The sequence below is a fragment of the Monodon monoceros genome, unplaced genomic scaffold (genome assembly GCF_005190385.1).
Source record: "Monodon monoceros isolate NGI ecotype Baffin Bay Population unplaced genomic scaffold, NGI_Narwhal_1 Super_Scaffold_22, whole genome shotgun sequence".
NCBI classification, from domain to species: domain Eukaryota; kingdom Metazoa; phylum Chordata; class Mammalia; order Artiodactyla; family Monodontidae; genus Monodon; species Monodon monoceros.
In genome coordinates, this window is record NW_021703779.1 from 32,446,047 (window position 1) to 32,458,741 (window position 12,695).

The following is a 12,695-nucleotide window of genomic DNA, read 5'->3' on the forward strand; positions in this document are numbered from 1 at the left end:
ACCAGGCTCTAGGCATAGTTTTTCATAACTAAGAATCACTGAATTGCACAGCAAAGGGATATCTATTTTTGATCTCCACCTTGAGCAACACAGATAAGCTAAAAGAAGTCTTGAAATTTTGAATTTTTCTTCTCCCTCCAATACCAATCTTTGCTAGTGAAAAAGAGCTAGTCTTTACTGATACAAATTATGTCACCACACTTAGAAGAGAAAATAGTCAGTTTTGCTTGTGAATAACAGCATTTCCCCAGAGACACTGGTTATAAAGGAAGGCCAAGATTATATATTTCCTTGTGTAGTTTAATTTTAACTGGAGTGAAAATCCACATAACTAACAGTACCTTTGACAATAAATGTCATTTGTTTTACTTGAAATATTTTTACTCTTGAGTTAAAAAATTATCAACAACAAAAAATTATCAACACATAAATATTTCATATATACTAAATTATCTTCAGAATGCTTCAAAAACATGTCAAAATGCTTTTTTTAAATTTTTTATTTCCTTCAAAACATAGTTGTTTTTATACTTTCCAAAGAGCTGAACAGTTTAAAATTTATAATAGTCTTCTGATCAAAGTGATGTAATACAGCCTAGACATTACTCTGTTGGGATTCTAACAGCAGTGTTGCTCATGTCTACCCCAGACACTGCTTGCTTTTTTCCCAGATTAAAGACTTAAAGCAGATTTTTTAAAGTCTAAAATAAAACCTATGAGAAAATACAAACAAATTTCTTACACAGTTTTCTTCAAAGAAGATTAAATATGCTCCAGAAACATAGAAATTTTCTATCAAGTCACTTTTTTTCATAATTATTAGATTTTTAAAGTAAATGTGAGCTCTGTAAATAGCCTGTGTTACATTAGCACAACCAAGTAGTAACATCTGTGTTCTGAACAGACTGTGTACTAGTTATTAAATCATTTTACCAAAAGTCTAAAACCTATTCTAGTAATTCTTTTTCTCTACAAATGCCCTTGAGAAACAGATGGGTATGATTTTATAAGTAAATATTATTTACTTTCGGTACAGTCCATTCTTCATTCTTAAGAACACATCAGAAATAACCCATTGCTTTCCCTGCTCAACTGTGTCACCATCAATGTTTGTTGTTTCTTTTTTTTCTATGTATCTATAACCCAGGTTATTCTCAAGCCCAGGGTACTTTTGTTGCTCTGTGAACCACTTTTTCTCCTGTCCTTTGGGGGTAGATAATTAGAAAAGGACTGTACTCCCTATCACAGTGTAAAGACAATGGAATGTGAATCCATTGTGGTTTAGTAATCCTGGCGTTGCTAGGGCAGTAATTTCCTAAGGACTTACAGGACAAGACCAATGACATGATACTAATTGTAACTTTGATCACACTAATTTCCAATTTAATGCTTTAGGACTGAAGCTAATTATAACCAGAAAAGCTTGTACATTTTCCTCAGCCATTTCAACCCACTTAATTTACATCTAACTTTGTACCCTTGTTGTACATTTCACATATTCTAAGTCCAAAATGTTCAGTATTAACCTGTAAATTTAAGAATTAAAAATAAATTTATTTTAAACATTTCTTTACTATAAATGTGGTCTATACTGTGAAAACACATAAATCTGAGGACATTATCCAATCTTGCTGTTCAGATGAACATATTATCAATATTATTGATGCCACGAAAGCATAGTGTAATCCATTTCAAAGCTTTTTTAGTATTATGACTCCCTTTTTAATCTCATATTCAATTTATGTCCTATATGCATCTGAACTGATACAAATATAACAGTTAATATATTTTGGAGAAATAATATTCTTAAATATGGACTCTAGCATACATGGCCCCATAATATTATACAGCTAATGCCAATATATTAATATTCCTTTATATAATTAGTAGTTGATATAGACATAATATTTTGGTTGCTCACAAGATCATTAACAACTTCTGCACTTTATATAAGAAAATGTTGAAATTATATATAGAGAGAAATATGTAAAGTTATATATTTAATGTTTTAGTGCTGTATGCTAAATTAATATGTAATAACATTTTAATATTAACTTTAAATAATTCATTACAATTTTTAATTACTACATAGTGTATTTTGTAAATTTAAAAGCAATTCACAAATGGAAATCAAAATATTTTACTTAATTTAAGTGAATTTTAAGGTGCATGTAAATAAACTAATATTTTTGGTTTAGGAGATATTTTAATAAAATATATTTTAAAAGTGTTATTACAAAATAAATATTACAGAACTTATTTTTTTAATTATTTGAAGGTATTTGCTGTTGTATTTTTATATAAGTAAAGTTTGGTATTTACCACAATGAGTATACAGCTAGCTGAAAAATCCAGTCCCTGAATCACATTTCTACATCCTAATGTAATCTTCTATACTTTGGTGTGTATCTTCTAGATTTATCTCTTGTCATGCTATTTTTACATATTATTTAATATTCATGTTGCTTCCAAAGTGTCAATGTATGTTGATACTGAATGAGTGTATGTGTGTTAATACCAGATGCAATGACATGTCAAAGTATGCCAAAGGAACTTTTATTTTTCATAACATAATTCATTTTTTCTATCTCAAGAACAATCATATAACCCAATAGTCAAATTAACTGAAAGTATTTCTCTCCTGTAGTTGTCATAAAATGTCAGTCCAGGAAGTGGGTAGAAGAGGAGGTGGAAGTCACATTGGATGGAGATTTTTGGGGACAAAATCCTATCTTAGATCTGACAGACTTTGTAGTGATTCCAAAAAGAAAATCATATGATTCTTATGAAGATATCAAAGGTAAGAGAACCACAGTCATGGGTATAAAAAATTATAATAAATAAAAACTCAATTTTCCTTAAATTTCAGGTTGCTGATTACTCAGTTGCATGAAAATCCATTCCCATTTATTTTTCACATACAATATCATTAAAATAGTGCCCAACGAGTGTTCGCTTATGTTTGTTCTCTTCACATAGTAGTTTTCTCCAAAGCGACAATAATTATGGTTATCAGTGGATTTATAAAAATAGGTTGTGATTTTGTCATCAGTGAGGAAAGAAAAAGTTACAGTAACTGTAATTTTCATTTTCCTTCAACTTTAATTTCTTCCTTTACTCTCTTTTTCTGATTTAAGGAATAAGATTGAAGCCATGGCTTCAGCTTTAAACTTGGAAGCAGAACCTTGAATAAAATATTTCTTATTTAAAGAAATAGAAAAATTGACATAAATTAGATGTAATACCCACATATACTTTGTACAACTACCCCTCTGACATTTAGAGTCTTAAATAAGACTTTTCAAAAAGTTAATATTATGGTCTGGCAAAATCAAATCTCAATGATGCAAACTTTATTTTTCAGCTATTTCCCAGATGAGCTAAAGTAGAATGCTCCTATTCACACTGAAAGGGAAATTTCCATAGCAGTGTTTTATTAGAATCAAGGGGAGAAATCTATGTTTATGTATTATTTAAAAAGCAAATTAACCACAAAATTAAGTATGAAATTCCTTGCAGAAACAAAATATCCTCTCTAGTTTTCTCATTTATATGTATAGTTTTTTACTTTAATCTCACTACTATCATCTGTGTCTAATCTAATTATTTCAGTGATAAGAGAATGTAAATGAGGTATAACTGAAGAGAGAGAGAGTATACAAGAGTATAGAGAGGATATACAAGAGATAGTAAAATAGTTTTTAATATTTTATAATAGCAGCTATTTCTACTAAGTTATAGATGCTCATTTTAAATGGTTCAAGAAATTCCTGAAGTAATATGGATAGCAGCCCCTCAACTCAATTCAGCCCCACTCAGATGGTGTTAGAATATAATAAACTTGATATATACCCTCTCATACTTCCGGCCATACTTGAGTGATGGAAACATGTTAGGAATTTAACCAGTTATTTTAACTAAGACCAATTAACAGTGACAAACAAGACAGGCACATTTCTCTTTCACATGTAAGCCTGGACTTGTGCATGGTTTAGGCAGTATAGTGCCTCTGCCCCTCAAGATTATCAGGGATTCAGGTTCCTTTTCTCTTGTTGCTCCACCATCCACTAAGTTGTCCTCATCTGCATGATCAGTTCTACAGTCATGTCCACAGTGAAGAGCAAGCTGGTTCCCTTTAAAGCCATGACCTGAAGATGCATATGTGATTTCTACTTCTATCCCACTGGTGAGACCTCAGTCATATGGGCACACCTAGCTGCACTTGAGGCTGGGAAATGCCTCTTGACAGACCCAGATAAAACTGGGGGACATTCTATTATGAAAAAAGAGGAAAAGAGAGAAAGTAAATATTGGGGAGACAATTAGCAGTCTCTGCCATATTTTATTTGCTGTGAACTGTTAAAATCTATCATCAGTCCATCCGAAAGTACTTAATGAGGACCTATTATACATCAAGTGTTTTCCTGGGCATGGAAATTCACACATACCCCTATCCCTCTCCTACCATCAGACTGGTACCCCCACTCTGTAGGATAGAGTTCCAGTCAGTTTCTGGTCAACATCTCAAATCGCCTACTGAGATGAGGATCCAGGTTTAACTGGCTGGCTCTGCACAGCCGCTGTTGCCGTGAACCGAGCACCACCCTCCATTCTCTAGTTCTCTCAGCCACCTATCTGATATAAAGTATTGTCACTCTGTCTGTGCCTTCTACCATACCCCAAACCCAGATTAGAACCTTTCTGATATCCATGCCAGTTTATTTATTAAGCACTTAGTCTTCCAAGAACAGTGCTAAGTGTTTTATGTTTTGTATTTATTGTATTATTATAGAACTTATCATCAAAGAAACCCTATGAAGCACATAGTATCCCTGTATTTTTATTTTACAAGTGAGGAAATCTAAGTAAAAGAAGTTTAGTGACTTGTCCAGGGTCCTACAATGCAGCAGTGGAAGGGATAATGCATGAATCCAGGCCTGACTATTTTTTAAAACCGTTTTAAAAAATACTTTAGATTTAAAACCTAAAGATGAAATAGTAGGTTCTGAGCTATTCATATTGGCATCAGGCCTAACCTAATTGCTTTTTCTTCTAAAGCCCTGTAGAAATCAAAAACTTTTACAAGGGAAAAGCTTTCTAAGAGGTTCCCTAGGATAAGGTATAATGCCCGGTACAAAGTGGCCAATCAATAAACAAAGAGTTGTTTCAGCTTTCCCTTTATTATCACACTCTCTTCTATTTTACTTTGTACCCTGTTTTATCCTGTTGCTCTTTTTTTCAGTAGTAGTGTTTACACATTGCTTGCTGAATAAAAAATGACTTGGCAACATATAAAAGTACCAATACCCATCAATTTTTCACCTATAAAAATATCTATTCTGTATGAAATGATATTTGATCACTTTTACCTACTAAAATGTTTTTGTTTTGTTTTGTTTTTTTGTGGTAAGTGGGCCTCTCACTGCTGCGGTCTCTCCTGTTGCGGAGCACAGGCTCCGGACGCGCAGGCTCAGCGGCCATGGCTCACGAGCCTAGCCGCTCCGCGGCATGTGGGATCTTCCCGGACCGGGGCACGAACCCGTGTCCCCTGCAACGGCAGGCGGACTCTCAACCACTGCGCCACCAGGGAAGCCCTACTAAAATGTTTTTGACGTGATTCAATCTATATAAAATAATCTTGAATTACATTCACCATTTGTTCCCTACTGTCATTCTAGCCTGTTTATCTTTATTTGCTGAAACTGTAATATGTAGAGCTAGGGAATATTTATTTCTCTGCTTTTCTATGCAGGCCTGCTTTCTCCTCTCTTTGCAGGTCTCCTTTCTCTGCCTGCTCATTGACTTATACACATGGCTCCATCACGCTTAATCAACACTTCCATTTGCTTCATGAAACCCTTGGTGTCTTCCAAAAAAGATTATCCAAACTGGGGTTCTATTATTTGCAAATAAACATTCTGAGAGTAAATGTAGAAGAGGAACTAGAAATAATAAATATTTCTTAAATGAATTACAAAAATGTCAGAATAATCTCCCCTACACACTTTCACTATAAAATTTGCAAGGCAATATTTGAAAAGCTGGAGATGGAATTATGAAATGAGTATCTATGTTATATGTATCCAATGTATTTCAAAAGATCTTTGGAATTCCAAAAATATTAGTTCACCCTAACTGTGTTCTTTTTATTTACTGGCTAGTTATAGAGAGTATGAAGTATGTGAGAGTTGGAGATAGTAATGCAGTTACTAGGTTGCACAATGAGATATTTAATTCTTAATTATATTAACTTATTATTTGTTCCCTTTGGTTGAATTTTAGTTTTGTCATTGCAAAATGCCAGTGTAATCACGAACTGCTTAAATTTATAAAAAGTGAAATAAATTTATATGAGGAGAGGGAAATTTTCCATTTCAGTGCCTGTTCAGTTATTCTCTATTTCAAAGAACTATCCATTAATAATGGAATCAGACTGATATAAAGCATTTCCATTTATCTCAAAAAAGTTATTATAAATTGGATATAGATTTTGCCTTAGTGAATCATGTAGTGACATTAGACAAATGTAGGAAATGTAATCTTTAATTAAATGAAATTCTGTTGGCTTTCTTTTCTTCAACTGATAGACAATACTCAAAGAAAATTCTGATTGTTTATACATACCAGGGATAAGAATATTAGTGTAGATTAACCTCAGAATTCAGATGTGTAATACAACTTCCAATTTCCAGTGATAAATAAATGTAAGTACTTTCTTATTAAAATAGAAAATAATTTTAGTAAGCAGCCAACCTATAATAATTGTACCCCAGTGAATGTCCAGTTTCTTTCTGAAGTGAAACCATTATTTTGTGTGTCATCCTGCTATGCTTCAGTGAATTTTTTTAAGGGGGCTTCTTTATTCTTTTTTTAAAATAAATTTATTTATTTATGGCTGCATTGGGTCTTTGTTGCTGTACGCGGGCTTTCTCTAGTTGTGGCGAGCGGAGGCAACTCTTTGTTGTGGTGCACAGGCTTCTCACTGCGGTGGTTTCTCTTGTTGCAGAGCACGAGCTCTAGGTGCGTGGGCTTCAGTAGTTGTGGTTTGCTGGCTCAGTAGTTGTGGCTCACAGGGTCTAGAGCACAGGCTTAGTAGTTGGGACACACAGGCTTAGGTGTTCTGCGGCATGTGGGATCTTCCCGGACCAGGACTCGAACCCATGTCTCCTGCATTGGAAGGTGGATTCTTAACCACTGCACTACCAGGGAAGTCCGCTTCAGTGAATATTAATAGTTTAGTGTTCAAGCCTTGATTTTTATTTGAAATCTATCCTGTTGAAGGCAAAATGTTGATGCTTCTATGACATGAAGTGGAAAGGAAGGTAAAGAAATGCTTGTATCCAGGACTCATCTTACTATGTTCTTGCTACTTTAAATTGCTTAAATTGTACTCTTGTCAGGTTGCAAGCTAAAGAAATTACAATTCTGATAATAGAAATTGATTAAATCTTATTACCTGAAAAAAATCCGCTTCCTCCTAGATAAGCAGGGTCTATAAGGAAGCTGCCAACATCATTTTGAGAGCTTTGAAAGGCATGTTAGGAAAACAGTCTCTCTCAAATAGCTCTTGAAAATACACCTTTTGATATGGTTCATATTTTACTGCTTCATTACTTTTCATGATGAAAAGTAATGCTTACTATTGAAAATTACTATTTGGAAGGCTTGCAGGCTTATCTCTTCCCATCATTCTCTCTAAAATAGCTTTTTCTCTGCTCAGTACCACCGAACGCGAGAAGCTATCTATTTTTTGGCAAAAGACATTTTAATTGGTGAACGTTTATTTCTGTTCTGAAGCATGTCTTGCTATACAGAAGTACGTTTGTTCAGTCCCCTCTCAACTTTAATGTTTTTCTCTGTCTTAGTGTCTTTTCTCTGAATATTTAATAAATCAGTTGACCTCTCTCTTTTCTGAGTTCCTTAAAAGCATCTGGTAATAACTGGATTCCTTGCACTGCTGTTATTCCAAAGATGTAACCAACTTACATGCACTCTCTGTAATTCTCCCTGCTCGCCCTTTCCTTCTCACCTATTTCTTTATGGAGGGACGAGTCTGGTCACAAGTCTGAATACTATTTTAGACTTTATGCAAAGGCAAACCAGCTACTTTCACCTACGTGTGTCATTTAATTATAGTTTACTCAACACATTATATAGAATTCAAAAGAATCATGTTGTTTAAGCCATTTTGTACTTCCTGTAGTCTCTTAAATCCCTTATGGTGGAAATTAGAGCACTTCACTCTGTGGCTTGAACTTTGATGAGGCTTTTTTAGGTGTGATCATTAATTACACCCTGTATTCCCTCATCCGAATTTATAAGCATCTGAGAAATAGATGTAGAAATAAAGCAGATGGAGATCAAAAGGTACCTTTATATAAAGGTGAACTGGAAAATGACTTTGGATTTGTTTGGGCTTATTAATACCTTCCACCAAAATCAAGTGCATTAACCCCAACCTAGCCAGTTGTAGACTCCCTATAGGAATAAACAACCAACACATGAAGAAGGAAGAGAAAGTGTACATCCTGGATTCAGGACATCGGGAAAGAAAAAAAAGGGTCTGCTCATCTGCTCATGCTTCATTTCTTCACCCAAATTCACGGATCAGATATGTTGCTTTTCCTTGGATGGCAAATCATGATGGAGGAGGCAGATTGATGCTGAGAATTTTTTTCTTCCCATACCTTTCCCTTCTAGTGAGTGAATAAGCCTCTCTATGTAAACATGATCAGTAGGAAATAAGGATCCCCACCACTGCCTTCCCATTATTTCCCTTTGTCTTCATCATCTTCTTTCCCTGAGAGTCCAACAAAACTATCAAACCTCATTAAATGAAAATACCAGGACCTCTCTGTTCTCTTTCCACCCTGACTCCTCACACACACCATTGAGTTAATGAAGATTGATCGCTTTCATATCTTTTTTATTCAGCAACAATCTAGGGAGCATCTTTGCTCCCAGGTATTATGCTGAGTCCCAGAGATGCCAAAATTTAACAAGACACAAACTGTTGTGAAGGAATTCAAAAAACATCTATCCAATATGTTGGATTTATGCACCTGTACTATTTAAATCAATTGGTGTTGCCCTACTGGGATATTATAATACTTGTATTTTTAGACTGTATTTTGAAATGTCACTTCTATAAGACTACAAATTATACCGTGTGGACAGAATTTCCCCTATAGTTGTGTTTATTCTTCCTAAGTAACTCCTAGTCCGTGCCTTCTTTGTGCCTCTCTGGAGATTAGTTCGGTGACGCTCTCTCTATGGGACTTTTTCTGTGAGAGTAGTTTTGCCATTGAACTGCATAACAGATTCGTGCCTCTTCCTGTTATTTCCCAGTGTTCAGTAGCTTGAGGCTGTTTTTCTTTGATTAATCTATTGTCTTTTTTTGTGCCTGATTTGCTGATTTATGTGTCACACTGGTAGCCATTTCACCCCCCAGGCCAGTCATCTTGTTGCATGTTGTTTACGTGTTGAGTGTAAACACCCATGTTGGGTTTGGTCTGTGATCACAAACAGCTCCTGAGAAGCTCGTCATTGGTCCTCCCATGACCCCACATTGGCCTCTAGACTTGATCCTTTCCTCTGCTTCTCTTCATTTTGCTTTCTCTACTCAACTCACTCCATTAAGCCTTCTGTCCTAACTACTCTAATGAGAGTACCCCTGACAAGATTGTCAGCCTTATCCAATATGCCTAATCCAGTGGTCAGATTTGTGTTCTGAGCTTACGCATCGGCAGCATTTACCAGTTGACCCAGTTAAAGAAATTTCTGTTCTTGGCTTTCATGACTAGCTTTATTTATCTCTCCCTTCTCCATCTCTGTTGTTGGCTCCTCTTCTTCTGATCAGGATCTAAATGTTTGAGTGACCCAGGCCTCTGCCCTGAGGGCCATCACACCCGCTTGCGCAGGTGGTGGCCTGCACATTTCCAGATGCAGCTGCTGATGGCGTCTTCTCAGCAGTTGTGCCACTTGACAGGCCTGGTATCCTAGGTTGTGACACCTGAACACAGACAGCTTGGGTTCTTCCATTTAGTCTCTGTAGGGCCTTGACAAAATTACTTTAGTTCTCTATAAACTTTGTTTCTTCAATTGTAGTATGGAGATAGTAATGGTATCTATTTCATAGGATATTTTTTTAAGATTAAGTGCAAATGCATAGAATCCTTAAAAGTGCCTGATTCTCAGTAAGTGTCTCAGAAGTGTTAGATATTACCATTATTATCATTTAAAGCTCTGTTTGGGCATTCTCTGACAGTGATGTAACTAGAGGGCCCGTCTTCAGTCACTGACAAATGACATGTTGAGATGGAAACATGATTCTTTCAATGTCATTCAGTGGGTTTTGTCATTAATACACAAAAGAATATTCTATCAAAAAAGAAAGTACAAAAATGTGGTACCTAAATCTTAGAGTCTGAAATTGGGTGCTAATTGCTAAAAGGTTAGATAAAGCATTTGTTACAAGAAGTTCCTTTATCTTTTATTTCTGGTTTCTTGTTTAAAATGAAACATGTAAGAAGAGCATCAGCTATGTGGCCACTTTCTTCCTTTCATTTTCATTTTGTAGTTTACTGTGCTTGCAGTTGTATTAAAGGACCATGCAGTTATTTTAAGTTAATCAAAATATTTGGTCTATTAAATGACCTTATGAAAGTGCAGTAAAGCATGTAAATGAACTACCCCTTCAAAAAGGTACACAATTTTGTAAAAAAATAATAAGAATGTGCAGACGGCACATTCTTCATTATCTGTTCAAAGAAAATAGCTTTAGGTAGTTTATCCAGTATCCTCTTTTCTTTGAATACCTTGTTGTCGTCATCCTATTTCAGATTTGTCTTCAGTACTCCATTCATTCCTTGTATGATTACTATGTTCTTTCAAACAAATGTAGATGCCTGTTATTAATGAAGAGACAACTATAGAAATTTAGGGAAGGAGCATGAATAAGATTGTTCTTTATACTTTGATATTCATTTCTCTATAATTGAGACATTTTGGTTCAGTTTACTATGAAACGTATTTCTTACAGATTAAAATATATATGGTATAAAATACATAATTTCAAAGTACATTTTGCAAATAAATTGGTTAAAATTCAGTAATTTTTGATTATTTATCATATTTAATCAAGCGTTCTCTTTTTAAAAATTACTAATATTCTTCCACATTGAATAAAATGCAGTCATTGCCCTGAGAAAATTCACCCAAGTAATAGGCACCCTTGGCCAACATAGTGCCCATTGCATGATTTATGGGCATCATGATACAAGCATTAGATTGAATGATAATTATGCAGGCATAATATCTGGATGGAGACATACCCCTCTTATTCAACATAATGACCTTGCTGTCATACCCAAATGATTGTTACCATCATTATTTTATGAGACAGTAGATGATCAATAGATAGATAGAAAGATATAGATATAGATATCTCATATTCTACAATTCTCTGAAACCTGTTTGATTAAATATTTTGTATGTATCAATATGTTAAGGGTATGAATACAGTACTGAAGTGGTAAGCTCATGATTCTAGTTACCAGTCAGGACTGCTCATGTAGCTGCCACTTCACACATCACAGGGCATTGCTTGAGCTTAATCTACATCTTCCTCTCACCCTTGTGAAAGTCACCACATGGCCTGAACTACTGCAGAAACTTCATTACCTTCTCTCCTAATCCCCTTTTGCTCAATTTACCATTCAACAATCACATCACTTCCATACTTAAAACATTCAGTAGGCTCTTGTTATTCTTAGAAGTCCCAAATCGTCACTGTACCCTGCATGGTCTTGCCTATTTTGCCCATTTCATCTCTTGACAAGTTCTTCCTACTCCCTTTTGCTCCACCTGCTTAAGTTCTTTCTCAAATGAGCCAAGGTGGTTTCCACCATGGAAAAATTCCCCATGCTGCTCTGATGCCTAGGAGGCATTTACTTTCTCTCTACATGCAGGAAACCCTTATCGCCTTTCAACTTTGGTGTACTGGTCACCTCCTCAGGACCTTAGAAGTCAAGTTCCCAGGACCTTTGCTCTCATAGTCTCTTCTGCTTCTCCATAGTAGCCATTATCACAGTAGTCATTTAAAAACTAGTGATATAATTGGTAGTTTATTGGCAGTTTTTCCCTCCCAATCATAAAGTTCCACGAGGACAAGAACCTTATTTGTCATTTCAAGGAAAGCTTTCAATTATTATTCATTGAATGAATAAAGAAATGAAAATATAAATGATAAGAAAAACGTTTTTAAAGTCTGTTTAGATGTTGGCTGTGGAAACAAAATTATCTGCCTCATAATCATGAATTTAGCCATAGCTAGGAAGTTTTACTGGGGCAAATTCTACAGGTCTTAGTGAGCAGTTTATGAAAATCTTGGGAGCCCATTGAAAATGGGAAGTGCTTTTAGACAAGCCTGTGATAACCATTATATATTGTAAAATACAAAAAAAAAAAGGTTAGTAAATATTTCAGTACCTGTTAAAACACAATTGAAATTAAATATATATTTATCCTATTAATTTCATGAGTTCAAGTCTTTTTTTTTTAACATCTTTATTGGAGTATAATTGCTTTACAATTGTGTGTTAGTTTCTGCTTTATAACAAAGTGAATCAATTATACATATACATATGTTCCCATATCTCTTCCCTCTTGAGTCTCCCTCCCTCCCACCCTCCCTA

At 35.0% G+C, this 12,695-nt stretch overlaps 1 protein-coding gene across 1 annotated transcript in view; it reads left to right on the forward strand.

The window, feature by feature from the left end:
- The window catches only part of CFAP47 (cilia and flagella associated protein 47), a 489,073-nt gene that overhangs the window by 443,928 nt on the left and 32,450 nt on the right, over positions 1 to 12,695 (forward strand). The window contains 1 exon segment of the mRNA XM_029240167.1: positions 2,648 to 2,800. Within this exon segment, the coding sequence (XP_029096000.1) occupies positions 2,648 to 2,800 (153 nt within the window).